At 45.2% G+C, this 26,496-nt stretch overlaps 1 protein-coding gene and 1 long non-coding RNA gene across 15 annotated transcripts in view; one reads left to right on the plus strand and one right to left on the minus strand.

Annotated features, from left to right (window-relative positions):
* LOC149125011 (uncharacterized) overlaps window positions 1-13,452 on the plus strand; it is a 56,722-nt gene extending 43,270 nt beyond the window's left edge. For all 9 annotated transcript variants that reach the window (XR_016211913.1, XR_016211912.1, XR_016211909.1 and 6 more), the window contains one exon: window positions 1-13,452. This exon is cut by the window's left edge and continues 36,601 nt beyond it. This is a non-coding gene — a long non-coding RNA (uncharacterized LOC149125011).
* Window positions 1-25,364, minus strand: part of GAB1 (GRB2 associated binding protein 1) — a 131,864-nt gene extending 106,500 nt beyond the window's left edge. For 4 of the 6 annotated variants that reach the window (XM_017347322.4, XM_002716934.5, XM_017347321.4 and 1 more), the window contains exon 1: window positions 25,232-25,364. In XM_017347322.4, coding sequence (XP_017202811.2) covers window positions 25,232-25,303 — 72 coding nt within the window. In that variant the 5' untranslated portion in view covers window positions 25,304-25,364. Of the gene's footprint in view, window positions 1-5,025; window positions 5,168-16,655; window positions 16,738-25,231 lie in introns of those variants that run through there. The other 2 variants (XM_070047490.2, XM_089302442.1) reach the window with 2 other exon arrangements.
* Between the last annotated feature and the right edge of the window lie 1,132 nt (window positions 25,365-26,496).

Here is a 26,496-nt window from a genome sequence, read left to right on the forward strand (position 1 = left end):
GAAGTCACATGAAAAGCAAAACTTTGGCACATGAAAAAATTCTTATTAGCAGCAAGCAGCAGGATTCTGAGAACTCAAAAAAACAAACTTATTTTAGCATGATGGCAAGCATTTAGGGAAAAGGAACTTACAGGAAAAAGAGTTTGTATTGCCAGTTATTCATTCTTTTTTCCTTTTTTTTTTTCTATTTTTGCCATGTCCAAGTAGAATTCCTTACCGTAAAACCTAACTTCATTTTTCCATTTTGTCCTCTCAAGTCTCTCTGTGTTCTGATTATAAAGTCAAACAGTTAACCACTAAAACGAGGGTAATTCCATGAATGTATATTTTTAACCTTTAGTCCAAAAATAAAATTAGAATAGAAAAAAAGGATTTTTGACCTCAAACAATAAAACACCCTTAAAACAGGAAAAAAAAATGTAAAAACAAAAAATCAGAAGAATGTAAACTGTTTGAAAAACTTCCCAGTTCCTGAATTCCAATTCTTTTAATTCATGTGGTATGTATGTCATGTCTCTCTCTCAGTATTTCAGAGTGGGAATCTATAACACACAGGAATCTTTTTTTTTTTTTAAGATTTGTGTATTTTTTTGAAAGACAGTTACAAAGTGGGAGGGAGAGGAGAAAGCACTTCCACCTGCTGGTTCACTCCCCAAAAGGCTGCAAGGACTGGAGCTGTGCCGATCTGAAGCCGGGAGTTCTTCCAGGTCTCCATGTGGGTGCAGGGACCCAAGGGCTGGGGCCATCTTCCACTGCTTTCCCAGGCGCATTAGCAGAGAGCTGGATTGGAAGTGGAACAACCATATGGGATGCTGGCAACACAGGTGGTGGCTCTACCCACTGTGCCACAATGCTGGCTCTGCAATCTCCTGTATTTAAGTCAGGATTCAAATGAAGCTAGATCATTTGCACAAGGCCATGTTTTTTAAGCCATTTTCTATTCTCTAAATAATCATTATAAGCTAAAGATACTAAAAAAATCAAGCAGGCTACAACCTGCCTTATATACAGAAATGAGAACTTTTTTAAGGGCATTTTGAACTAAGAGTGACTCATTGGGGGGAAAAATAGGTTACTAGTTAAGTTGAGGTTTTCTCATTGAGGGTTCTGCAGTCTCCTTGCACCGAGGAGCCTTGAGATAGGAGCAGGTGAGTGAGATTCTAAGCAGTGTTAACATGGCAGGGAGAGTCATCACCATCACTTTGGGTTTAACAAACACCCTAGGACACTAGGAACCCCTGCAAATCTCAAACCTATAGAGAGGAGTGGTGCTCCGGGAAAGACTTCCACATCTAGCATTAGATCCCATTCTCTTGCTGCCTTGACATCAAATGAATACGAGAAACACATACTCTGGGCCCCACAGAGGGCTCAGTAACAAGGTCCAACTTTTATAAAGTCAAACAGATAGAGGCAGCAGACGCTTCCAGAAACCAAATGACCTGGAACTGGGGCAGCACAGCACCAAGCAGACATTGCAGGCTGTCCTCACACCGCTGGCGGAAACCTCCTCTTGTCATACACCGAACAGGAGACAGGACTTGTCTGTCCTTGGCTGGCAGATGAAAACAGTTCTACCAGTTTGTTCAATTTGCCCATGAAAAAAAAAAAAACACCTCATTACTGGGCATAGTTAACGTTTAGTATCAGACATGGCAGGCTGGATGCCATCTGGATGAAGGAGGCCTCTGACCAGGTGTTACTATAGTTACTACAGTTTTAGGTTTACTTCCTGTTAGAGAAAATGGAAGTGTCCCCAGAGGAGGCTGACCCTGGGGCACCTGACAGCTGGGGCCCACTGATATTGTCACTCCTCAAGGACTGTTTAACTTCCAATACCATTTAAAATGCTATCACCCATTTACTCAGCTCTGCAGCTTACAACAAACCAACCAAACAGGACCAGCCAGTCTGGATTATACAATATGTAAATCAGCCAGGGAGCTAGGAAGCCAGCTACAGCTTGACAAGTCTGGACAATGGCTAAGTGAGTTCAACCTTACTACACCTGAAGGCAGCCTCTTCATTCACTTTTCTCCTCCCTGTGCTTTATAAACTAAAATATGAAGAATACCAAAACCAGGAACAAGTTATCCATATCCCTGCAAATACCAACTGGCAAGTCACAAAGATCAGTATTTGAATTTCATTTTTTAAAATCTGCTATCCTAATTGAGTAACTCATATTTGGGCCTGATAATATGAACACAGTCTAAAGAGATTATCAATAATTAGTACCTTCTTCCCACACATACACACACACTATCAGCTTTAATATAGGCTCATGCCAATACCCAAGTTTCACTAGCATTGTTTCAAGACCAGAATAAATTTAGTTTCATGCATGTACTTGTTTGACAAACAGTTTATGTCTACCACCTTCAGATATAATACCACCTTCAGGCATAATAAATAGGAAAACTGGTAACATTCTGTAAGCATTCCTATAACACAACAAACTGACACAAACAGAATCTTCCCAAGTGAAATATTTAGCATTTATTTTATAATAAAAAAGGAAAACACTGAAGTGATAGTTATTCTTTAACTTACATTGTTTTATGAAAACTACAAATGCCTATGAATTTTTCTTTTCAACAGGCTGCCATAAATTTTTTAAAAGTTATGAAAAATCAAAGTTGTGTTTCTACAGTTCAGAGAAGGTGGTGATCATAATTCCACAGTATCTCTTTAGACTCAGGTGATATCAACCAAGTTCAAATAAATCACAGATGCTCAACAAGACAGCTGAAATGCTGGAACTTCAATCTAGAAATTTAAAAGCATATCACACATAATTGACATATAAACTATTAGTATGTAAAAGTATTAAGATTAAATAATTAAAATATTGTATGGTCATTCAAATATTTGACAAAAATTTAGGGCTTGATTTAATGTTCCAGAGTTTTTTCTAGGTTCTATTTTTGTTAACTTTTTAAAAAAACAGCACTGATTTAAATTTGTTCTTTCCTGTTACTGATATTCCATATAAATGATATAAAACAAAACTTAAGAGTCATTTTTGAAGAAATACAGGAGAAAAATGCCCTAAGGGGTTGGGGGTGCCCTCTTCTGGAGGGAGAGTGGGAGTTGGTATCATGAGGCTCTTATCATTCCCAAGAGTAAACAAGCATAAGGCACACTTGTGAACTGGCCCCAACCATGGAAACTATCACACCGTGGCAAGCACCCACACCTCCTGCAGATTCTAGATTCAAATACCAACTCACTACACTGATATCCAACCCTTCACCACAGTGGTAACCCAGGAGGGATAAGGATCCGGGCAGGAGGTAAGGGATGAAGGTACAGGTCAATGATGTTTGAAAAACCTCTCTGGTAATTTTTATACTCTCGGAACCTATTCCCCAAAATGAGAACTAAGTGTATCTTGCCTCATCGTCTCTTGAAACCCTGTAGCACTAAACCATCTGAGAACCCTTGGTTTCAACTGACTCCACCCTTGTCTACTTTTAGAGCCCAGTGTTGTGGTTTGGGCCAGAAAGGTGTCAATGACAAGTCAAAAGAGTATTTCTGGAGAGATGCAGAACTCAGGCTGCAGAACTGGAACCTTGTAAAGAGCATTTTTACACCACAGGGAGTTGAACAGGCTGGTATCTTTATGATCTGAGCACCCACTAAGTAGGAGTTGATGCTACAGGCACCCTAGTTTAGCCTGTCTGTCTTGTTCCAACCATCTGCGTTCTCTGGATAAGCTCACAGATGAGATTCCCCAGCTAGCCTCCCACAAAGTCTGCAAAAACAAAAAATAGGCTGAGTAGGAACTCAAGTTCACCCACGATAGGTCACCAATAGGTATACTGCAGACATGTCCTATGATGTATAATTTTAAAATACATTAAAGTGTAGTGTAAAGAAAAGATTAAATTTGCTACAGAATTTAAAAAAATAGTAACAATAATATGAAAGATCATTCTGTTGGGAGGGTAAGGGAAGTACCCTAATTAGTACCTTCCACAATCTTTCCCTCAAGAAGGAAAAAGTAAAAAGTTTACAGGCTCAAATCTCTACATTCCTCTGAGAAATTCCCACTGTTCCTTTGGCAGCCCTCCAAATAGGCTAGCTTTAGCTGGCAAAGAGTCAAACACAGTTATTCAAAATATGTTAATAAGGCTAACATGGCACTTGCATCACATGACCCCACCCTCCCCTTCTTTGTGTGAACTGAACCTGTGCAGGTTAAAACAGGCGTGCCAAACACTTGCTAAGTGAGATTACCGACTGGTTGGCTGAACAACTGCCAATTTAAAATAAGCATTTAGGGAGAATGGCTTCGCTATGTGTGTTGTATTTATAAATGGATACAGATTTTCATGTTGATGCTCAAGTCACTCCCACTCCCATATTGCTCTATGGGCATAAAAACATAACCACAGCACTAATGATTTGCATTCTGTAAGAACCATATTCAAACTACCCGAAACATTCCACCATACTTGATGAGAATACTAAAGAAAATTTCTGGGTGAAATACTTCTTATTCTACAAACGAAGAAATGGAAATAGTGTTGATGCACTGTGGAGAGGAGTGGATCTGAAAGCAGCACTGTCATTTAATCAGCTAATCCACCTATTCCATAGTATCTCTTTAGCCTGATACCAACTATTCCTTCTGTGGACACACAGTAAAATCACACAGCAACTCGCTGTTCATCTCTGGCTTGTACGTATTCCAAAAATCCCAGTATTTCTCTCACAAAATCAAACTACATTAAAAAAGTTTCATTCCTCTTTCTCCCTGCCTCCAAAAAAAAAAAAGCATTAGCTTGTTTCTTCATCCACACAGACATTCCACACATAGTCTGAATTTTAGAACTTAGGCCATGCAAGCTTCATTTTCAGAGCAGAAAGCATGGGTTCCAAAAACATCTCAACACTTCCCAGTCTCTAAATTAGTCTTCAAATCATCAGACCTTATGCAGGAAATCGGGATCCAGTGTCTTCAATTTAAGAAGTTCAAGGGGAGCTGGAAGGAAGGCATAAGTGGGATTACACACTTACCCACAGTGACTCATCCTCATCTGCCCAACGCTAAACGCTGCACTGAATCTGGGCTCAGGAAGGAATTTCTCCTAGGGGCACAAAGGGGTGTGGGATTTCCAAATGTGCACTAAAGTAGGATCATCTGTGTGGATCAGGTGAGCAAATCCCACATAATTAACTTCCTACTACTGTGAAGGAGCAAACACAGGTGAGGCGGACGCCTTCCTGAAAGGTGGCGGCGACAAAGCCCCTGCCGATGCTGCTTGCGGAGGCCGCGGAGGCAGGATGGAGAAGCCAGAGATCGGGCTGGCACGGCAACGGACCCCACTGTACACTTAAAGACGGTCAAGGTGGCCAATTTTATGGTATGTGGGGTTTTTGAAATAACTGAAAAAAAAAACAGATTGGGATGAATTTCTGATATTGCTACTGCTCTGAAGGCAGCTAAAAGTCTCCCGAAATTGTGCAAGGGTGTGAAGTTTAGAATTCACAGCAACTCCCTGAAGTCAGAGGTGGATGTGGCAGATTGCAAATAGCTCTGGGCTGGGCATCAAACCCTTCTGGTCTTAACTCTGCCTGCGGAAACCCACAGACCTTGGAAACCCACAAGCCTTGGAATCAGTACTTCTGGGGCCTAATCCCCTAAGGGCCTGGTTTTTCTCACTAAGAACAGGAAAAGTAATTAAAATGTTGGTCCTTTCATTTCTTTAAGAAAAACTGGCCTGTATCTTCCTTGAGTCAAATTTCTTCTCCGTTTAGTGTTTCAATAAATGTCTCACAGCTGAGTAAAAGTATTCTGCTTCAGAAATACGTGGCTTTATGACAAAAAAGAATCCCATGTGAAATACATCTGCATGTTTCCAAGGCTAGAACCTATGTGAAAGATTAAAGATATTTCAGTATCCGTGTTCCATTTACCTTGGTAAGAGCACAGGTTTCTCAACATGTAACTAACACTCTATGTTGGGACCAAAAACCACACTTGGTAAGATATTTAGTATGCATACAACTCCTATAAAGGGTATCCTTTAGTTGTTTAGTAATCACTGGAATGACTATATAATAAATATCTGAACAGGTCTATTAAAAATTATGACTCAAAACATAGAAAGTATCAATAAACCATGAACTTTAAGTCAATATGTGTACATTTTCTATTCAAATATAAAAACATTATAAGGCTGGGGTGGACGTTGTGGCATAGCAGGTAAAGCTGCCCCCTGTAGTGCCGGCATCCTGTATGGACACTGGTTCCAGTCCCAGAGGCTTCACTTCCAATCCAGCTCCCTGCTAATGCACTCAAGTAGAGCAGTGGAAGATGGCCCACGTACTTGGGCCCGTGCACCCATGTGGGCAACCCAAAAGAAGCTCATGGCTTTGGATTGGCTCAGCTCTGGCCATTTGGAGAGTGAACCAGGGGATGGAAGGCCTCTCTCTCTCTCTCTCTATAACTCTATCTTTCAAATAAGTAAATAAATCTTAAAAAAATTATAAGGCTAAATATTATAATTCACTAATAAATCTTCTATCCTAAAGTACTAAGGAAATACTTTCCTTTAGTAACTCATGCAAAAGGCAATAGATCTGTTAGCATAATATTTTATAACCCATTTTCCTATATATTAAACCCAACAGAAAACTATCAGTGAAAATTTACAAGCAATATTTTTTTAATGTGGCACTTGGATGCCTACTTAACATTATGCTTCTTCCTAACAGCATTTGTACTTGCTTTCAGTAAATACAAACATCTACTAATATATTAAGCAATACACAGATTAGAAATATTGGGGCGGGTGCTGTGGCATAGCAGTGAAGCCACCGTTGCCTGCAGTGCTGGCATCCCATATGGGCACTAGTTCGAGTCCTGGCTGCTCCATTTCCAATCCAGCTCTCTGCTATGGCCTGGGAAAGCAGTGGAAGATGGCCCAAGTACTTGGGCCCCTGCACCCATGTGGGAGACCCGAAAGAAGCTCCTGGCTCCTGGCTTCAAATCAGCGCAGCTCTGGCCATTGCAGCCAATTGGGGGGGGGGGGTGAACCAGGAAATGGAAGACCTCTCTCTCTGCCTCTCCTTCTCTCTCTGTGTAACTCTAACTTTCAAATAAATAAATCTTTTAAAAAATATAGGAGGGAAAAATCTAAAAAAGTAATTCAGAATATTATGAGGCTAATAAGAAAAGAGTTCTACCAAGTATATGGTTTAAAAAATACAAGACAGACAGAAAATAAGGTCACCTGAAATGAAGACAAGTCCTGGGCCCGGCCTGTAGTTCTCAGAGCAGGGCAGAAGTCTCAGGGTAGGGAGTCGGCTCTCCTCGGTCGCCGGAGTCAACAGCCGCTGGTTCTGGGTCTCCACCCGCACACAGCAATGGCCCTTCTACTCACTTCAGGAGCAAAGGCATCTACTAACCAAACTTACCCGGACGCTCAGTGCAAGAAGAGGGTGTGGTAGACACTCCATTTAATAACAATAATGATCCTCAACACTTACAAAGCAGATATGAAGATTCTAGAAGATCTATGGGCAGATGGCCAGTGTAACTAAGAGGCTCAAGCACTCACCCTCCTGAGTGAATCAGTGGAGGAGAGGGGAGCCTGAAAGATGGTTAAAAAGAAAGGGAGGGAGGAGAGACTGCCAAGCTAGTTAATACAGTGCTATTGTGGTGAAAAGTTCCCAAATAGATTATGGGTTTCCAGCACGTATTTATGGAAAAAAGAATATTTTGATGCAAGGTCAATGATTTAACAAAGGATGATGATACCTATCATTTTATAAGTAGTTTCCAAATTCTATTCTATTTTCTTTTTTTTTTTTTTAAGATCTCTGTAGGTAACTGAACAGAATTTAAAGTTCCCCTAAGAAAATGCTATGTCAAAAAAAAAAAAAAAAAGAAAAGCTTTCTAGAAACAGAGTTCAGTAAGTACATGGTTGGAAATAAATAACCATTTCCACCTGGTCTACCTCTTGATGATTCTCTAAAATAGCCTGTCTCCTGCTCTCTTGCTTTCTTTCTCTAATGTGGACTTCAAAATCAAAGTCGAGGTTAAAAGAGATAGACTCTAATGTGCTCATTAAACACAAATATGCACAGAGCTGAAAAACAAGTGAACCTGACTTCTGCAATCAAGTACAACTATTCTTTTAAAAATCAACCACATCTCTACTAACTAAAACCAGATATATATTGTATAGAATGTAGGAAAGAATACCTGAATTCTGAACTATTCCAGGAAATGCAGACTCTAATAACACGCTCTCAGACTCCACAACCAGAATAACCAGAACTTCTGGACCTGAGCTGAGCCTCTGCATCTCTCCTCTTCATCAGTAAGCCATTCACACATTCTTGATTCAGGAACACACATTCCTCCTTAAATCGATACTTACTTAATACCTCCTGTGACTTAATGATGTCTTTTGACCTGTTTGGTGACACTGAAGTATTATGTCATAAGCTAACCTTTCCAAAAATTCCCTTTTACTTTTGTCATCCTCTAAATATTTTCTCTTTGATAGAAAGTTTAGTATCAGCCGGCGCCATGGCTCAATAGGCTAATCCTCCACCTTGCGGCGCCGGCACACCGGGTTCTAGTCCCGGTCGGGGCGCCGGATTCTGTCCCGGTTGCCCCTCTTCCAGGCCAGCCCTCTGCTGTGGCCCGGGAGTGCAGTGGAGGATGGCCCAGGTGCTTGGGTCCTGCACCCCATGGGAGACCAGGAAAAGCACCTGGCTCCTGGCTCCTGCCACCGGATCGGCGCGGTGCGCCGGCCGCAGCGCGCCGGCCGCGGCGGCCATTGGAGGGTGAACCAACGGCAAAGGAAGACCTTTCTCTCTGTCTCTCTCTCTCACTGTCCACTCTGCCTGTCAAAAAAAAAAAAAAAAACTATGGAGAAAGTTTAGTATCAATCACTAATGGCAAAAAAATAAACACCTATCTTTTAAAAAAAAGATTTGTTTGTTTGGCATGCAGAGTGGCAGAGATACAGAGAGATGGGGAGACACAGAGAGAGAGAGAGAGAGAGAGATCTTCCATCCACTGATTCACTCCCCAGTTGACAGCAATGCCCACTGGCCCCAGCAAGGTCAAAGCCAGGAGGCTGGAACTCCACCCAGGTCTCCCACACGGGTACAAGGGCCCTTACTATTTGGGCCTTCTTCCACTGCTTTCCGTGGCACATTAGCAGGGAGCTAGATCAGACACGTAGCAGCAAGGACTTGAACAAGCACCCACAGGGGATGCCGGTGCTGCAGGCGGTAACTTAACCACTGCCCCATGACAGCAGCCCCATCACACTGGTCTTTTTTAAGGATCGCAGCTATTCCCTTCATCTTGCAGAAGAGATTAAAGTTATTTTCTGAGTTTTGATTCTTGCTTTCTTTTCTAATCCATTCTCTGTATTCTTTAAAGAAAAAATTTACTTATTTATTTTGAAAGGCAAAGTCAGAGAAAGAGTCAGACACACAGACAAATCTTCCATCTGCTGGTTCCCACCCCAAATGGCCATAAAAGCTGGCTGAGGCTGCCCCAGGCAGAAGCCAGGAAGAGTGGAACTCCAGTGGAGTCTTCCAAGTGGGTGGCAGGGGTCCAGGCACTTGGGCCATCTTCTTCTGCTTTCCCAGGCTCATTAGCAGGGAGCTGGATTGGAAAAGGGGCAGCCAGGACCAGAACTGGTGCTCACACAGGAGGCCTGTGTCACAGGTGGCAACTCAGCCCACTGTACCACAATACTGTATTTACTTCAATTGGATTTTCTTTCTTCTATTCCCAGCTCAGGATTTCTCCAGCTGTGATCCAAGGACCACCTACATCAGAATTAAATGGGGGGGGGGGATGAAAATGAAGAAGAGTATTCATTTTAGAAGTGAATCAGGTGGTTGCCATGTACACTACAGTTTGAGGATCACTGCCCAAAGCCCTTGATTCTTCCCAAAACAAAGCACACTAAACTGTAAGCACCTTCAGATTATCCGAGAGGAAAAGAACAGAGAAGCAGTTCTCCTTTTTGCCTTCCTTTTAAAATGGAAATGGAAGAGGCAAGAAAGCGTGGAGGGTGGAACTGAATGTGAGACTTCAGCACAAATGCAGACTCGTCAGCCCTGCTCTGTGGCTACTGCCAATTACAGTAGCCAGACCTGCAAGAGGACTTGATTACATGTAATTTATAAAAAGTAAACAAGCTGGGCAGCTTGTGAACAATGAATGGTGATATCCCAGCCAAGAGGTAATAAAAAGCATGAATAAATGACTCAGCACCCCCTCCCCCAGACAACAATAGGTTGTACTCTAGCTAGAAGGGCAAGGGCAGATTGAGTATTTTGGTAAGGATTTTAAATGGCAGCAGGCTGCTGGAGAGAGATTTTTCCCTGTCACATAAACCCTTCACAATCTCTAGCATTCAAAAGCTCAGCCATCTCAATGTTTTTCTCAGCGTTAGTGAAGTGGGAAAATAAATGTTTGCTTCCTGTAATGCAACACAATCCTACATCTAAATCGTGACTGTTAATGGAAATATGGGGAGAAAAAAACTAAATAATGCAGATGGAAGAATGGAGCTTTAGGAAGAAGTCCTCTACACCAGGGTTGCTCAGCTTTGTGCGCTGATGTTAGAGTCAGATCCACTTTCCTGTGCAACCTGGAGTGCTCAGCGGCACCTCTGCTGCCAGTCACTGGCACCAGAAGCTCTCCTCCCTCCCACGGTGACAACCGCAGTGTCCTCAGACATTGCCAAATCTCCCCTGGAGGGGGCAAAAGCACCTCCCACTCCCCACTAAAAAATACTGCTGTACACACAAACCTCATGAAGAAATGTGCGTATTAGTAAACAGTTGGTAGAACATACTTTTCGTATTTTTGACATCGCTAAAAAAGCCTGTGGGTACAGGCGTTTGGCCTAGCAATTAAGACATTCCTGTCCTATATCAGAGTACATGGGTTCCATTCTTGGCTTGGACTCCTGATTCAGCTTCCAGCTAATGCAGACCCTGGGAGGTGGCAGAGAGAGCATAGGCAATGGGGTTCCAGACACCCATGTGAAAGACCTGGATTACATTCCTGGCTCATGGTCCCACCCTGGCATTTGGGGAGTGAAACAGTGGATGGGACCATTTCTCCTTCTCTTTCTCCCATTCAAATATACAACAACAAAAAGTTTTAATCCTGATTACTCAGTGCATTATCTAAGCGGTTACAAAAGTGCCACGTAACAAAGTGGTTGGCCTCTTTCTATTTCCTAGTCCTAGTCAATCAACTGACAAATGCTGTCAATTTTACCTCCAAAGTTATCATTTAACAGAGCTAATGCACCACTCAGACATGGAAGGCACAGAGCCTGGGGCTGATGATACGTTTAGGAGCACCTGAAAAGTGTTTTAATACTAACTTCTTTTAAAATCAAGATAAAAAATAAATAATAAGGAATATATAATGACAAATCCAGGTTGGAATATATTCATCTTTATATTGACATAGTTACAAAATATAATTTTAATTTCTTAAAGATTTTCTTTAAAGACTTATTTATTTGAAAGGCAGAGTTACAGAAAGAGAGGAGAGATAGAGACATCATCCATCCACTGGTTCACTCTCCAAATGGCTGCAACAGGCCGAAGCTAGGAGCCAGTAGCTTCTTCCAGGTCTCCCACTTGGGTGCAGGGCCCAAGTATTTGGACCATCTTCTGCTGCTTTCCCAGGCCATCAGCGGGGAGCTGGATCAGAAGTGGAGCAGCAGGATCTTGAACCAGTGGTCATATGGGATGCCAGCGTTGCAGGTGGCAGCTTAACCTGTTATACCATGACATTGGGCCCAAGTAGTTTTTTTGTTTTGTTTTGGTTTTGTTTTGTTTTGGTTTTGTTTTGTTTGTTTTTTTAAAGGCAGAGCCACAGAGAAAAAGGGACAGAGAAGTAGAGATAGGGAGAAAGAATTCTTCTATCCGCTGGTTTCCTCCCTCAAATAGCCACAAAAGCTGGCTGGGGCTGGGCCAAGCCAAAGCCAGGAGATTGGAGCTACATCCAGGTTTCCCACAGGGGTACAGGGGCCCAAGTGTTTGGGCCATCCATCTTCTGTTGCTTTTTCTATGCCATTAGCAGGGAGCTGAATTAGAAGTGGAGCATCCAGGTTTCAAACCGGGGCCCATATGGGATGCTGGAGTCACAAGCAGTGGTTTAACCCTTTATGCCACAACACTGGTCCCTTAATTTAAGGAAGGAAGGAGGGCCCATGACAGCAAGAGTACATGGGGTTCATAGAGTCATAATATCCACACCACACCTCCCATCTAAGGGGAACTGAGCAACTAAACAAGCAAATATAACCAAGTGTGACAGGTGCCATGCTATGGGAACAACAGAACATCACAGAGGACAGGAGTGCTGGGAAGGCCCCTCTGGCAGAGGGGGAGAAGGGAGCACCAAGAATTTCTTGGAGAGGGAAGAGAATGTGAAAAGGTCAGAGTGAGGGATCCCAGGGCCGATCTGGACCTGATGGTTCAGTAGGGCTGAAGTGGAGAGCCAGAGGAAAGAGGCCAACCCCCAATGCTAGCAGACAGATGCACTGCACCATATCACAATGGAGCTTGCCAGCAGAGGGGAAGAGGCTGAGGCCTTCCTAAGGGCAGAGGGACGCAGAACTGCTTCCGACTGGAGGACAGCAGGATCAGATTTGTTTCAGAAAGGCCTTTCTGGCTGCCTTCATGCAAACAATTTTGAGGGGACAAGACTACAGGCAGAGAGACCAACTGGCTACTGGAGCAATCTAGAAGAAAGGCAAAATAGAGGGGCTAATAAGTCAAGAGATACTGGGGAAGTAAAACTGACAGAGTCTGGTCATTGGGCATGGTAAATGAGGGAGAGAGAAGAGTTCAAGAAAACCTGCTGGCTTAAGCCACTGGACAAGAGATGGTGGTGCAACTCATTTAGGGAGAGAACAGCAGGAGGACCAGGTTTGCGGAGAGGAGGACCATAGCTGCTATGGGCAGGCTGACTTCAAGTTGCTGTGGGTACCTAAGTACTTAGAGTAACAGATCTGGAAAGAGAAATAGACTAAGATAGAGTATTCAAATTATTAGCAAGTAATTTGGGGTCATCTGATTGAGTATTAAGATCCATGGATGGGGAGCTGGCATTGTGGTACTGTGTGGGTTAAGCTGCCACCCATAATGCCAGCATCCCATACCAGACAGAGCATCAGTTTGAGTCCTGGCTACTCCACTTCCAGATACAGCTTCCTCCTACTGCACTTGATAAAGGCAGTGGGAAGATGGCCCAAGTATTTGTGCCCCTGCTACCCATGAGAACAGGATAGATTCCTGGCTCCAGGCTTCCGCCTTGCCCAGCCCTGGCTGTTGCAGCCATTTGAGGAGTCAACCAGCAGATGGAAGATCTCTGTATCTCCCTTTCTCTCTGTCACTCTGCCTTGCAAATAAATAAATTAAAAAAAAAAAAAAAACACGGATGGGCTTTAAGGATCAGAAAACATGCAAGGTTATGATGCATATGTTTACAAAAGTCTTATGAGACTGAGTGCTCAGAGCTTTTATCAAATTTTCAAAGGAGCTCATGATCCCACGACAGATGAAGAAGCACTAAGAGAGACAGGAAGAGACAGCCAGCACCAGAACTTTCGGGAACTCTGACACTAAGGAAATCGGAGCTTGGTGTCAGGAAGGCACAAGAAAGGCTGCATTTTGAGAAGACAAAGCGTCTCCATCCATGTAACCTCACGCGTTCCATGAAAAACAGGGACTAAAATATGTCTGCTTGGACTTCTCAACCAGGAGGCCACTGGGTGAACTTCGTAGGTGCTGTTAAGACCAGGGTGATGGAAAAAGACCCGCTCAGGCTGCATCCCACTGAGATGAGTGGCAGGTAAGGAAGAGGGGCAGGCTGGTGTATCCAGCCAACATCATGAATCTGAATAGCAAATGAAGAAATAGAAATCGGTCTCAAATTCGTCCCGTCTTTAAAAAGGCATCCCCCTTTTGAGGTGCTGGTGAAATGTCTCTTGGCAGCTTCATTAAACCTTCACACAGTCCCTGAAGGAACCTCCTTGTGCTGAACTCCCCCAGAGCTCATCTCACCCATCACTGGTGAGAATACAACTCGCAACAGTGAGTGCACCCAGCGTTCACCAGCAGCACACAAACTCTTCAAAGGGAAGGCAGTCTCCATTTGCCTCTCTTCTTCCCAATTCTTCACAGTGCCTTCTCACAGCAGGCACTCAAGTCAGGACTGAATGGATGTGACCTGGAAGGTGAGAGAGCTGACCCTGACAGAACAGCTGGTTAAGTTGTGTGACCTCTGGACAAATCAATTAGCCTTCCAGAGGCTAATTTTCATTCCCTGTAAAATGAGGAGGTTGGACTCTCAACTAGTAGAGGAGGAGATGTGTGTGACTGGGGAAAAAAAGATACTCAATTGTTTTTGTAATATACATCACAGAAAGTAAGAATGAATTGGAAACCAAACAATACATGAAGAGTAGAATGGATTAGAAAAGGTGGAGAAATATTGGACAAGACAATTTGTGATTTTAGGTTCAAAATTCTACAATTAGTTGGTCGTACTGTTTAGTAGCTCATGCAAGGCACTACACCATACATTTTAGACAAAGAACAAATGCCATCTTTGTCCTCTGGAAAGTGATATCCTATTACAAACACTAAAGCATGATAAGCGAAGCTGTAATTTTCTCTGTAAACAGATCATGTGTACGCACCTTCTACTGTGTGTGCTGCGGATCGTTATGAAAATCACCTAGAAAAATACATTAGGTTTGCTTTTCCTTTCGGAAGCACCACACATTTGTAAATTTGACCGTCGATGATTTGACTGCTTCAAAGAGAAAGAAAAAAGAAATCTGGCCAATGGTACCAGTTTGATTGTATGCCCTTCTCTTTGGCCATAAACCCAATGCACACTGTTCAAAAGGCTCTGGTTTTGTGTAATGGCATCACTAGGAACAAACTACCTTCCCAAATAGTTCGCATTTCTACCAGCTCAGTTTCTCCTTTTACCTTTTCTCAATGCTTCAAACCCTGAAGTCTGAAATTGTCAGATGGACGCTGTGAAGTCCAAATACTCCTACGTAACTTTGGGGTCAGTTATAATTTTGCCAGAAGGCAGTGGGGTTCAAATAATACCTCCCTACCAGAATGAGGTAATTATTCCTCACCAAGCTCTACACAACACCATTGGAATTCAAAACACCGAAGGCAGAATTTTACCAAAAGCTTCTCTTCCCAGAGTGAAAGACTGAAGAAGCAGCCCTCTCTCTCCAGATAACCCAGGTGTCGGTCAGCCTTCCAAACCTTCACTAACAACTCTGGCCAAGGCACTGCTGGGCATGGGTTATGGGCCGGGGCTGAGAAAGCCCAACAGGCACTTAATTCTTCAGTCAGGTAGTCCTATCCCAGGGAGGAGTGGTGCGGGCCAGAAGGCGGCCTGACCACATTTCCCAAGACAGTAGTAACTAAACACTGCATTTTGGGAGGGGGAAAAACAAACTGCGTACTGGGTGGATACCAGGGCTCCTTTTCTCCATTACTACTTAATAGCCATACAAACTAATACCTTCCCCTTCCCGGAGAAGAGAGGAAAGAACATGCAAGTCAAGATTCTGACACAAATACTTGTGATGTTGGTGGCTAGGTTTCCATTACAGAGGAAGACGGGGAAACCAATAGGAAGAGCCAGGGAGAGCAGGCAACTGGGGACAAAGAGTACTTTCACCTTTCTCCTACTTCGAAAAAAAAAAGCTATTTAGCAAATAAAATTTTATAGCAGCTGGCACACTGTTGCATTTCAAACAACAGTAAAAACCAAAACAAAAACCAGCTGCATTCTCCTGCTGTGGCAGTCCACGTAGTCACTGGACAACACGCTTCATAACTAAAAGGACACTTACCTGCTTGTCTCAAGTAGGGGGAGAGTGGGGCTACAGAAAATGCACCTCAGCTTTGGATTTCCAGCTTTCCCAAGAGCCTTCTAAGTACCCTCAGTACTTCCAATGGGAAGGAGCAACGTGCAAACAAGTTACAAAGCCTTGGTACTGCCTGTCATTCCCTTCCCCCACTCAGACCAGAGGCTGGCCTCCCTCACTTTAGATCCTTGAAACGTAAAATAGAACCAATAGATCCGGGTGGTTTCTCCCTGTATCCCCTGTCCTTAAAGAAAAGTATATGAAACTGTTTCAAAAAACCCTGAAGTATCGGAGACAAAGCAAAAGAAAATAAATCAGAAAGGGAAAGGAGAAACAATAAACAGGATAGTGAACCTTTAGTATTTTTCTTCCTTCAAAAAAATAAAAAGACCCAAGATTTTTACATTGAAAAGAAATAGTTGGACTCTGCATATATTATTTTTAATTCATGGAACAATGTAGCCATTTGTTTTTGTTTTGTTTTTTTCCTTTTAGGACATTGTTTTCTGAGCACATAACTTAGGGGCAGTACTACGCAAAACACAAATTCAAAGTAAAACCCTGAGAGGACAAAAACACCACCGTAAGAAAAACTCTTGATAAGTCTGGCACTCTTTCCAGTCCATGTAAAAGAAAACTCAGTTTAGAAATACGATAAACATTTCTGAAAAACACACAAAAAAGTAAGGAAAGAACAATGAAGTAGTAGAAAACATTTGAAGATAACTCACATTTCCCCTCCTAGAAGCGCTATTCCTTTACCTCTTACGTCCTCACGTGCAGTGTGTACATGCATGGAGTCGCTCTGCTAAACAACCACATGGAAAATTTCTGTTCCAGATAATGCTGCAGGACAGGGCTTGGCAGCTACAAGTTGTAATCAGAATGCTTCAAGAGCTAATGTAAGAGAGATAACAACCAAATATGCATTGCAGTGCACATGGTGTTAACTCTTTGGGGATAAAACAGGCTGTTGGTGGGGGGGGGGGGGTGTCAAAAGCTGGTAAGTTAGATTTTCTATGCACCATCCAGCAACGCAAACTGGGGAGAATTTGACCTATGAATAAGTGAATTGATGACAACACAAAAGATTCTTTCTGGAATTAAGGTATTCTTGTATTAATTGGTTAAGGTGCTCAGGCATACAAGGCTCGAATGGCCAGAAGCTTCCGGGTCCTGGAGGGCATTTTCCCAGCAACTGAACAGGCCTACATTGCCATCCACAATTCACTAAGGATCCTGGGGCCATCAGGTTGGCAACTGAAGAGGCTACTTATTTAATAAATGTGCAAATCCACGGTACAGTGGGCCACTGCTCCCCAAAAGTAATCTACAGAAGAAAAGAATGCTAACTGTATTTGTGCTGTAGTCCAAGAAGGGAGAATAAAGAGACCTGCGACTTGATTAAGTTTTCTGTACTTGGTCGACAGACAGGCTGAGATAAAAGGAGTCACAGAGACGTTCTGACTTCAGTCCAAGTTCAAAGGGTACATTCCGACGGAGCTCTAACTTGGGGGAAATGAACTGCCACGTTACTGCAAGGAAATGTGAAAGGAGAGAAACTCCTCTATCAGCAGTCAGAGGGATGTGATGGGACCCAATGGCGCTATTCTCGTTCCTCCAGCACTAGCTGGCACTCCCACAGCTGGGCTAAGATGGCTTCCAAAGTCCAGAATAAGACGCTGGCCCAAGGCGGCCCTGGCCCTCAGAAGCGAAGGAATCAAAGGTCCTTTTATTCTTCCTCCCTCCAGAACGTGCTCCCTCTCTGTTGCAAATGAAATGCTTGCCAGAATGAATTACTTAGCTCCAAACGGACATAAAGAAATCTTAAATAATGCATGGCCCTTGGAATTTTAATAAGTTCAGGTGACCAAACAAGTTGTTTGGTTTGTTTGCTTCTAGTTTGAGGCAGAAAATGCACTTGTAGTTAGGAGCCCCTCAGGAGCACTGAGGGTCTTGACAGAACCAAAACCTTAAACTTCTCAAGCTGGGAGTTAAGCTGACATCCGCACTCAATGCGTGAGACTGTTCCTACGCAGTTCTTTGCACTAGGATGCCCTCCTCCTCACTTAACACCAGCCTTCCCCTATGCTGGTGTATTGCTGCCAGCAGTTAACTCAGTTCTTCCAAGAACAGAGCCTGAAACGCATTTGTGAACTCCTGGCTGGCACTCCTCCTCCCCTCCACTCTCAGTCTGAACTCCAGGCAATTATGCTCCATAGCCCTCATCTGGCAATTAATCCTATACGGCCTTGTAACATATCTCTTGTAAAATGGATTCAATGTTTGTGCATTTATAGCTTGTCTTCACAAACAGATTAGAAACTCCTGAAGGCCAGGGAGTGGGTCTTTGCTTTCACAACATTCCACACACAGCACCTTACAAAAGCTCCTGAAATACCTGTTTATTTAATTGACAGATGCTGCTTGAACTTCTACTATGAACCAGGCTATCTCTCTCTCTGTCTCTCTCTCTCTTTCTGCCTGGATGATGCTGAGCACAACTACATTCTGTGAAGAGAAACACAGCACAGGCCCCAAAGAAGTCTGCCTCATCAGTTTCTAATACATTCACTAAACTATTCAAGATGAACAAGAAGCTAAGATTTCTTGCCCCCAAAGGAAGCCTACTAAAAAGTTCCCCGATTGCCTCCTCCCACTCAAGAAAATGTCTGCAAAGAGGAATGCTAAACTGCAAGACAATTTAGGCCCTTCTGTCTCATACATCACAGATAAGGGAAACTGGGATCACAAGGATCAGACCCTGTGCGGGTGTGTGGCAAGGCCAAGTGGAGTGTGGGTCCCTCCACTCAGTGTGGGTTTGCTTCCACCATTTGACCCACCAGTGCTTGTGTCAAATGACTTTTTGAAAACAAAATCCTTCAAAAGTAAAGTGGTAGTCCACCTCCACCTACTATGGTGTACTTTCTGTCAGTCTCAGAAAATCAGGAGAGCTGATTCGTAACATTTTGAATTCAAACACCTTTTAAACTTTCTCAATCTATAATTTATGAAGTACTTAACCAAATACTTTTAAGATTAACTCCAAAATATGGCATTTTACTCCCTAAAACCCTGTCATTTTATACTCTACATATTTCCTAAGCTGATTTATTGCAGCAAAATACAACGAGATATCCAACTGTGCTGTCAGCCAGATTACCCAAGAATAGTTTTTGCCATCTTGCTAACGTCTTAAAAATATTTTTTTTAAAAAAGCGGAGAATTCTAAAACTGCCCTCCTGATTGATATACCTTCCTAATGGTAATTTTTAATCCCAATAATCAACAATCAGATTTACAAATTCAGCAAGCTTTACATGGAGCATTCTGTACTTAGCATTAACCTTGAGTAAAACAAAAGAATTAACTATCATAAAGGCTTAATGTGATTGCTAGGGTCAAAGTTCCTGCCACACAGGAGCAAAAAGAAATCATCAGGAATTCCAATGGGATGTTTATTGACACCAAGAGAGCAAGAAGATTCTTCTTTCAACAGAATAACTAGGCTTGTCCAGTCACTGAGTGAAAGATCAGAGTCTGGTGATTGCTCCTGATGACCACCAAAAAGGGGAGAAGGAGCTTCCAATCGCAGTCCTCTCTGTGGCAGTGACAACAGGGACTTGGTGCTTAGCACAGGCCCTCAGTTGTCCTGAACCGAGGAGATGCTGGCCCGCGCCCCATCCTCCACATCAGATGTCAGGTGCTCACCGGGTAGGAGGGGCTACTTCTGTTTCTAGGCGCATTTCCAGAACCTGGGGTATGTTCCTGAAGTCCAGACAAGAGCTGTCTTATTAACTGGCAGCTGCAGAGCAGACAGAGCCCACGCTGAGCACAGATTACCCACCCAAGAGCAGGCTGAGCCTTGCTCCCAGGCTGGCTGTCAGCTATCAGGCCACCTTGCTCTGGCCTCAGAAGCAGGTTTTCCTGCTGGGGTGCACACCTGCCCAGTGCCAACAGCCAGGCCAGGGAGGATCCTGAACCTGGTGCCCAGGCTTGTGACAGGCCACAGGCAAGTGCCTCCTGCAAGGCCACGGCGGTAGCCAGCTGGCTTGAAGCAATCTTCTGTTTACAGACTTACACTGTATTTCAGCTAAAATTTCAAGTCTTGCTGAAAATCCCACCATTAGTTCTTTAACTCTGAAAAAAATCTGTGCACTGCTGTTGAGTGTATATTATCAAGAGTTTGTTTTCTATAATCCTAATGACAGTGATCTGTATAGCATTCTACTCCCATCCTTAACAAAATAAAAAAGAAAGAGGCTGTCTACTTTATAAAATAGGAGAAAACCAGCAACACAGTAATAACAAAACTGAATAAAAAGCATAAAAATTTTCACCTCCTTTTTTTTAAAGATTTAATTTTTTTTGAAAGGGAGGGTTATAGAGAGAGAGAGGAAGAGAGAGAGAGATCTTCCATCTGCTGGTTTACTCTCCAAATGGCTGCAATGGCTGGGGCTGGGCCCAGCCAAAGCCAGAAGCTTGGAGCTTCATCTGGTTCTTCCATGGGGGTACAGGGACAGAAGCACTTGGGTCATCTTCCGCTGCTTTCCCAGGTATATTAGCAGGGAGCTGGACTGGAAGTGGAGCAGCCAGGACTCAAACTAGCACCAACGCTGGCATTGCAGGTAGCAGCTTAACCCACTACACTACAACACCAGCCCCACACCTCCATTTTAAGTGGTCTTTAAAAAATTTATAAGCACATACAAAAGATCCTCACCGGGGCTGGTGTTGTGGTGCAGCAGGTTAAGCTGTTAAGCAGGTTAATGCCAGCATTCCATGAAAGAGCCAGTTCCAGTCCTGGCAGCTCCACTTCTCATTCAGCTCCCTGCTAACACACCTGAGAAAGCAGCGGAAGATGGCCCAAGTGCTTGGGCCCCTGCACCCACATGGGAGACTCAGATGGAGTTCCAGGTTCCTGGTTTCAGTCTGGCCCAGCCTCAGCGGTTGGTGCCCACTTGGAGAGTGAATCAGCAGATGGGAAGATCTCTCTCCTTCTCTCTATAACTCTGCCTTTTAAATCAAAATAAAAGAAATATTTTTAAAAAATGATTCTTATTGTTTTGCAAATACAGAATAAATTAGAAAGATAAGAGAAAGCAGGGAATCTGCTCACCACTCCAGTCTTTCTCAATTTGTTTTAGTTCATCATTGTCACTCTCTTTAGGAAATTCCAATGGTAGGAGTCTGTCCTGGTAGTTAAGCCACAGTTGGTTGTATTTCTGTTCAACTCCTGGCCCCAGTTCTCAATTCCAGTTTCCTGCTAATACAGATAGACCCTGGAAGGCGAGGGTGATGGCCCAAGTGATTGGGCTCCTGCCACCCTCGTGGGAAATCTGGGCTGTGTTCTTGTTCTAGGCATCAGCCTAGGGGCCACCCTGGGCATAAGGAAGTGAACCAGCAGAAAGGAGCATGCTCAGACACTCTCTCTTTGCCTCTCTGCTGCTCAAATATATGAATAAATAAATGTAAAAAGTTAAGAAAATTAGAGAAAGGCTTCCACATTAGTTGAACACACAGTGTGCAAGCAAACAATGCTGCTTAAGTTGACTAGGAAATGGCAAACATACTATGGATTTGTAATGGACTGCTGGCGGCCATAATTTGAGATGTCTTTAAAGACATCTGTGGCGTAGTGGGTAAAGCCGCCACTGCAGTGCCGGAATCCCACATGGGTGCCAGTTCAAGACCCAGTTGCCGTACTTCTGATCCAGCCCTCTGCTATGGTCTGGGAAAGCAGTAGAAGATGACCAAGTCCTTGGGCCCCGGCACCTGCTCCTGGCTTCAGATGAGCACAGCTCCAGCTGTTGTGGCCAACTGGGAAGTGAACCAGCGGATGGAACACCCTTCTCTTTCTCTCTCTCTTTCTACCTCTCTCCCTCTCTGCCTCACCTTCTCTCTCAGTGTAACTGTGACTTTCAAATAAATAAATATTAAAAAAAAGAACTAAAACAATTTTTCATCTTAAACACCCTTCAATATCATAGTAATCAGTGTTCGGACTACCCTATAAACACTGTAAATGGTGAGACAACTATCAAAACCCCACAGGTGAAATATTTCCCAACCAAATCAGGATGTTCATAAATGCCAGAAGTCTCATTTAATAATTATAGTTCCAAGCATCCAACATATTTTTTCACAGCAAACCTGTTCATTAAAATCCATTATCAAGCAATATTTTGCAGACTAGGTGGCCAACAATGCTCCCTTTCATGCAGAAAATGGTCTACATGAAAAGAAAACAAACACAGAAAATGAATATGCATGCCTGTATCTTCCAGGACCAAAACTGCTTTAGCAGAAAACATTCTAAATGGATATTAAGACCAAAAGATCAATAATTTGAGAATATCAAAATATTCTGGGCAACCACCTCAACAGATAAAAAGCTTAAGGCAAGCCTCAACTTGTAACATGGTCCTCCTGGCCCCTCAGTTGTAAGGTTACTTGCCCATGGTCTTCCTGGGCCATCTCCATCTCCATTACCAGTGTAGAAACAAACCAAAAACCTATTGCCACAGCAGGCAACACTCTCCACTGCTGCAAAACAATTTAGGAACTCACTGCCTCAACTATTTCTAGGATTTCAATCTACATTGAGCTTGTTTCTCAAAGTATCTATAAAAGGGCCAGTGTTGTGGTACAGCAAGTAAAGCTAATGCCTGCAACACTGGCATCCCATATTGGCAATGGTTTGAGTCCCAGCTGCTCTACTTCCCAAACAGCTCCCTGCTAATGTGCCTGAGAAAGCAGGGGAAGATGGCCAAATATATTTGATGATATTTGTTATGTGGGCCCCTGCCACCCACGTGGGAGACCCAGATGGAGTTCCTAGCTTCAACCTGGCCAAGTCCTGGCCAATACAGCCATTTGGGGAGTGAACTAGCAGATAGAAGATCCCTGTCTCTCCTCTCCTCTCTCTCTCTCTCTCTCTAACCTCTCTTTCAAAGAAATAAATAAATGTTTAAAAAATAATCTATAAAATATCCATACCACTCAACTCGGGTACTGCTGGCTGACTTTTTCACATATGCTTATCTCATCACCCCAAAGACTCGGAAAGCTACTTGAAGGCAAAGACATCAGCACTGTGTCCCTAATCTACAGCCTGCCTGTTCTTTGCATTCTCAACTCATATTCACAGAATCACAGACTATAACTTGAATGGACCTTCAGAGATGACCTAGTCTGAGCTCCACATCTGAATGAGCCAGATGAAGTCACCAACCTTTAAACCTCAGTCAGGCAGGCAGATTTGGGCTCCAAATCCTACCTCTGGCACACTCTGGTTATATAGCCTATTTTGTGTAAAACAGAGATAAAAATCTACCTCAGAAAAATGGTTTAATCATCAAATAAGATCAAATACATTTTTTATTGTATTCCAAAGGCAGAGAAACAATGAGCGACACATAGGCATTTTTCCATCCACTGGTTCATGCCCAAAATGCCTGTGACAGCCAGCGCTGGGTCAAGCTGAAGCCAGGAGCACAGAATGCAATCCAAGTCTCCCATGTGGGTGGCTGGGACCCGAGACCTGAGCCACTATCGACTGCCTCCCTCAGTGCCCAAGAGCAGGATGCTGGATCAGAAGTGGAATAGCAGGGACTCAAGCTGGGTACTCAGATATGGGAGGGAAGCTCAAACAGCATCTTAACTGTTCCACCAAATGCATACAAATATAAATATATATATATTTACTTTTTTAGTCCTTTTAAAGATACAATCTTTTCGGTTGATTTTCTTCCTGGTTTCTATTATCTTAAACTGCAAGCGTAAGAGGCAAGGCTTTTTCCTATAGGATTTCCTAACCTTATGGTTGGTGCCTAGTACAGTCTTGATGTCTTTTGAGTGAGTCATGAAGCAACCATGCAAAAGAAAGCATTAAACTCCACTACCACTAGCAAGTTGTGTGTTACTCTTTAGTTCTCCCAAGAACCTCATCTCTTAGGTCCATGTCTTTCCTAAACTGTGCCTTCTCAAAACAAACATATCTACCTTCCAACTCCTCCTCTCTGTCACCCATGAAAGCTTCTCTTCAGAACTGAAAGCTAAAACAAACACAAAGCAAACAACCCTGCCCCTGCCTCTCTCAAATTTTTAGCATCAAGTGTGCATCTTTACCAAAATATTCGGGCAAACTATGATAGACAGAGACAGGATTTGGAAGCGAGTCCCTCCGCAAAATTAGCTGTCCATAACAAACGGAAAGTAAACCAGAAACTCACTGGGGAGCTGTCAGTGAAGTTAAATATCACACTTCACTCTCTGCTATGCAAGTAAACAGTGACTAACAGGATTAACCGGAGCTCCATACCAACTGTAGATGTTCTTTAAAAAAAAAAAAAAAAAAAAAAACAGGTTCCATCCACGCAGGTAGTGCCTCATGCTTACGGGAGCATTTGTTTTGCTTTTGAAAACACAACTTACAGAAAGTCATGTTTCTCCAGATGCCAGGACAGAAGTGTCATTTCTTCCCTTTGCAGGGGCCAGCGACCAAAGAACCAATGGGGAGGAGGAATACCAGAGCCCTTTAGAGGACAGGGATTCCCACTACAGTGAGGCGGAGTCTTTCAAGGAATATTTCTCCCAATAGCTACGACGACTTGACACACAGTGTGCGTCTCGTATCTATTACACAAATACCATGTAAGCCACTCCGGTGCCCTGGGAAGGGACCGCAACACACAGAAATCCCTCGTGGCTTCAGCGGGGCATGACAGCGCGTCCAAGGCGCCCAAACACCAGCCACTAGGCTCCCCCCAGCGCACGCAGCCGCCAAGGCTCTCGGGCCAAACCCCAGTGCCTCTCAATTCCAAACCGCGAAAATGCGAACCCTGCTCGGCCAACGCCAGGGTGCCTAAGAACTTTGCTTTTTCTACGCCTTTTGCAGGTCTCTCCTATCAATGTCGCAGGTCCGCCTGGAGGGGCAGGAGCCGGGAGCGTGGACTAAAGGGAGGAGGGCTGGGGGCAGTTTTCCTAGTGCGCGAAATGTGGGGGCACAGCGGCGGCTATCAAGAAAGGTGACCGCCCCTCTCGTCGTGGCCCCCTACCCCGGCTAAAAGCAAGAAGGAAACCAGGCAGCGGCGCTCAGCTGGAAACGCCGGGCCCTCCGAGGGGACGCCGAGGCCCGCGAAGCAGGGCCGGCTGGGATCCAAAGCAGCAAAGTTGCTGGCCAAGTGGAACCAGGGCGAGCGTGAACAGCACCCGGTCCCGAGGCTGCCAGGGGCCGGGGGGGAAAGAGGCCGAGATGGGCGGCCCCGAGGAGGGGTGTGGGCGCGGCGGCCGGGGCTCTACTTACATAACGCTTCAACTTTTTCTCCGGCGGGGACTTGCGGAGCCATCCCGAGCAGACCACTTCGCCGCCGCTCATGGTGCCCGATCGAGAGCCCGGTGGGCGCGCTCCCGACACAGCCGACACGCACCCCGGGCCGTCGGGGCTGGCCGGCTCCGCGGCTCGCTGGCCCGGCGCGATCGAGCCTCTCTCCTCCTCAGGTCAGCAGGCGGGAGCGCAACGTGAGCCGCGGTTTCCGCGGGGCCGAAGGCGCGCCGGCCTCCTTTCAGTGCGCCCACCTCGGGGTCCCGCCGGCCGCCGCTTCAAGCAGCGTTTGGGCTCCGCGGGACTCTGCCCGGACACGGAGCCGGAGCCTCGGGCCCCCTGCGCTCCGCCCCCTGGGAACAGGACCTCCGCCAGCAGCTTTCCGAAACAAGACAGCAATGCACAGGCACACACACAATGCCCAGTCCCGCGCGTCCGCTCTCGGTCTCGGTGCGCCCGGCGCGATCTCCTCCTTCCCTCTTCCCCGGAGGAGGGCGGGTCGCTGCTCCGCGGCGCCCGGGCAGCCGAGAGGAAAAGGAAAAAGCCGCGAGGCTCCCGCGGGCAGCGGACGCAGGGCAGGTCCCGCGCCGGCGAGGGAGCCGCCGATTCTGAGGCGAAGAGCGAGCGGGCGGGCAGGCGCAGGGGAGTCGGGCGCTTGAGAGGTCGCGGGTCCGGGCGGAGGGTGGGTCCACTCTCGCGGCCGCCGCGGAGGGCGGGGAGCGGCGGAGGAACTGGGCGCTCGGCGGCGCGGCTCCAGGGAGGGATCCCACTGTCCCGTCCCCTCGCGCTCCTCCCCCGCCGCCTCCCCCACCCCGGGGCGCGCGGCTCCGCGCCCGCTCCCGATCCCTCCCTCTCCGGCCTGCGAGCTCCCTCTTCCTCCGCCCCTTCCCACGGTCGGGCCCAGCTCCGTTGTGTGCCCAGACTTTCTCTTAAACTCCGCCGGAGCGCTTCCAGCCACAACAACAAGGGCCAGGGAGGAGGAGACCGACGGAGGGAGGGAGGGGACGAGGGAGGGAGGGCGCGGGAGTCCGAGAGGCACCCTGGGATCTGTAGTTCGGGGAAGCTGGAGCAGGGTCCCCGGCCGCCCCGCGGCCCCCAGCCGGCTCCCAGCCCGGGAAGGCGGCGGAGGCCTGGGCCGAGGGCGACGCCGCGGGGGCTCGGCTGCGGGGCGGAGCGAGGGACGTCCGAATGTCCGGTCCTGGGTTTGCCATCTTGACTGAGTCCAGGTGTCAGTTGGGAATCTAACT

This window comes from Oryctolagus cuniculus, chromosome 8 (assembly GCF_051225735.1).
Source record: "Oryctolagus cuniculus isolate XC-2025 breed Fujian yellow rabbit chromosome 8, ASM5122573v1, whole genome shotgun sequence".
Classification (NCBI taxonomy): domain Eukaryota; kingdom Metazoa; phylum Chordata; class Mammalia; order Lagomorpha; family Leporidae; genus Oryctolagus; species Oryctolagus cuniculus.